The 2,593-nt window shown below is 61.0% G+C and overlaps 1 protein-coding gene across 7 annotated transcripts in view; it reads right to left on the reverse strand.

Annotated features, from left to right (window-relative positions):
- Positions 1–2,587, reverse strand: part of KANSL3 (KAT8 regulatory NSL complex subunit 3) — a 22,623-nt gene extending 20,036 nt beyond the window's left edge. For 6 of the 7 annotated variants that reach the window (XM_042023172.1, XM_042023169.1, XM_042023168.1 and 3 more), the window contains exons 1-5: positions 2,552–2,587; positions 1,901–1,991; positions 1,180–1,365; positions 913–1,044; positions 257–373 (exon numbers count right to left, since the gene is read on the reverse strand). In XM_042023172.1, the coding sequence (XP_041879106.1) occupies positions 257–373; positions 913–1,044; positions 1,180–1,365; positions 1,901–1,978 (513 nt within the window). In that variant the 5' untranslated portion in view covers positions 1,979–1,991; positions 2,552–2,587. Of the gene's footprint in view, positions 1–256; positions 374–912; positions 1,045–1,145; positions 1,366–1,900; positions 1,992–2,551 lie in introns of those variants that run through there. The other variant, XM_042023170.1, reaches the window with a different exon arrangement.
- Positions 2,588–2,593: the final 6 nt, after the last annotated feature.

A 2,593-nucleotide genomic window follows, 5' to 3' on the forward strand; every position in this document is an offset into this window, starting at 1 on the left:
CAGCCGGCACTGCTGGGGGTGTTGGGAACAGCCGGCACTGCTGGGGGCATGGGCAACAACCGGCACTGCTGGGGGTGTCGGGAACAGCTCACAGAGCCAGCCCCACACACCTTTCCCAACCTCACAGAGCCAACCCCTCAGAGCCAGCCCCTCAGAGCCAGCCCCACACACCTTTCCCAGCCCCTCAGAGCCAGCCCCACACACCTTTCCCAGCCCCACACACCTTTCCCAGCCCCTCAGACCCAGCCCCACACACCTTTCCCAGGCAGGAGAGCTGGGACTGCCAGAAGCGGTGCCGTCGGGATGTGGGGAACATGGAGTTGGCGGGGCCGGAGGAAGCTATGAGGATCAGGGGGGAACCGGGCAGTTTGCTCTGCAAAGTTCAACAGGAGCCGTGTCAGGCACAGCAGTTCCCCTGGGAAAGGCCTCCGTGCCCCACAAGGAAGAGGGAGGGATCTTGTCCTCGTTAATTGATTGTTTCCCCAAGCCAAAGCTCCCACAGGATACCCAGCAGAACGTGTCCAACAGAAGGGACTCTCCCTTCTTTCCATGGGCCAGCTCCGATCCCTGCTCCCTGGGACAGGGACAGAGCCAGGGAATGGCTGGAGCTGGGCCAGGGAGGGTCAGGCTGGATTTTGGGAAAGGTTCTTCCCCCAGAGGGTGCCGGGCACGGCCCTGAGGCTGCTCCAGGAGCGTTTGGACAGCGCTGCCAGGGATGCCCAGGGTGGGATTTTGGGGTGTCAGTGCAGGGCCAGGGGTTGGGTCAGGGATCTCTGTGGGTCCCTCCTATTCACACAGCAACTCTAAAGCAGGGGGAGAAGAGCTCAGGGAGAGGAAGGACAGAGGCAGAGCAGGGGAAGACCTAAGCTGACACGGGACTGTCACTCCCCACAAGCCCCCAGAGGCACTCACTGGTTTATTATGGGACAGGACACCCACTGCTGGGTCCCAGGGTCTCTTGAGCAACAGGGACAGCGCCTCTGCCCCTGCTGCTCCCGTCTTGGCCGTGGAGGAGAGCAGCATCCTGTCGATCAGCGTGGGGATCTGCAAGCAGAGGCCAGGGGGCACTGAGAAAACGCACCCAAAACACGGGATAACAATTCCAGCCTCTTCCCTGTGCCAGCTGTGTGAAGGGAGAACGTCACCTGTGACAGCCAAGTCTGCCACTGCTTTTATCACCTTTCCTTTCAGGGTCTGCAGGGCGTCCAGGTACGCAGCCAGCACGGGCAGGCTCAGGGTCTCCACCAGCGTCGTGTGAAGCCACTGGATGAGTTTGGTGTCCCAGTTCACGCTGGCCAGAGCCTGGCGCACCCTGCGGGCACATTTATCCACCGCGATCCTCCTCAGCACAGGCTCGTTGCACGCCTGGAAACCGGGAATTTCCAAATAACAGTTCAGGGGAGGATCAAGCACGGCAGCGCAGCCCCATCCACAGGGAAGTGAGGACAAAGCCATCTGGAGTGAGGACATTTGTCCGAGACGGATGAGGCTGAAGGGAGCCCTCACAGCAATCCAAAACTTCCAAGGGGAAGTTCTGATCCCTGCTCTGTGTGAGGGACAGCACCCAGGGAATGGCTGGAGCTGGGCCAGGGAGGGTCAGGCTGGATTTTGGGAAAGGTTCTTCCCCCAGAGGGTGCCAGGCACTGCTCCGAGGCTGCTCCAGGAGCGTTTGGACAGCGCTGCCAGGGATGCCCAGGGTGGGATTTTGGGGTGTCTGTGCAGGGCCAGGGGCTGGATTAATCATCCTGATGGGTCCTTCCAGCTCAGGATATTCCACAAAAATCACAGCTGAGAGAAGCTCAGAGCTGCCTGTTCCTTAAGGTTACACGACCCAAGGGCCAACGTTTCCCTCCTGACCGCCCCGTGTTTCCCGGGAAGGATGGACAGCAGCCCCTCTCACCCCTTCGTTGGCCAGGCGAGCCAGCCTGTCCGACTGCAGCGCTTTGTGGATCTTGTTGAACAGCTTGTTCTGGGCCATGGTCCAGCCCGTCCTGTGGGGACAGACACAGAGAGGTCACCCACAAAACAACCAAACCATTCCTGGCTGCATCAAGGCCTGGAGCGTTCCACAGGCTGGAGTTCATGCACATCCTTGCTTCCCCTGAGGTTGGAATACGGCTGAACTGAGGATCCACGTGGAACCCAACAAACCCCGGATCTCCCCCTGTGCTGGCCCTGCTGGGGCACCTCCCATGCTGGAGTCAGTTCTGGCCCCTCAGGACAAGAAGGACACTGAGGGGCTGGAGCGTGTCCAGGGCAGGGAATGGAGCTGGGAAGGGGCTGGAGCCCCAGGAGCGGCTGAGGGAGCTGGGAAAGGGGCTCAGCCTGGGGAAGAGGGGGATCAGGGGGGACCCTGTGGCTCTGCACAAGTCCCTGACAGGAGCGGGCAGCCAGTCTGGAATTCCCAGTCTGGAATTCCCGTTCGCTGGCGTTCCCATCCCACCTGTGGATGTGCTGCTCCCAGCCCAGATTCCCAGACTGGATTCCCACTCCCTGGCATTCCCAGCCTGGATTCCCATTCCCTGGCACGCCCAGCCCATTCCCAGCCCACCTGTTGATGTGCTCCTCCCAGCCTGGATTCCCTTTCTCTGGC

The sequence above is a fragment of the Corvus kubaryi genome, unplaced genomic scaffold (genome assembly GCF_017639235.1).
Source record: "Corvus kubaryi isolate FWS band 111438036 unplaced genomic scaffold, C.kubaryi_AGA036_p1.0 37237, whole genome shotgun sequence".
Classification (NCBI taxonomy): domain Eukaryota; kingdom Metazoa; phylum Chordata; class Aves; order Passeriformes; family Corvidae; genus Corvus; species Corvus kubaryi.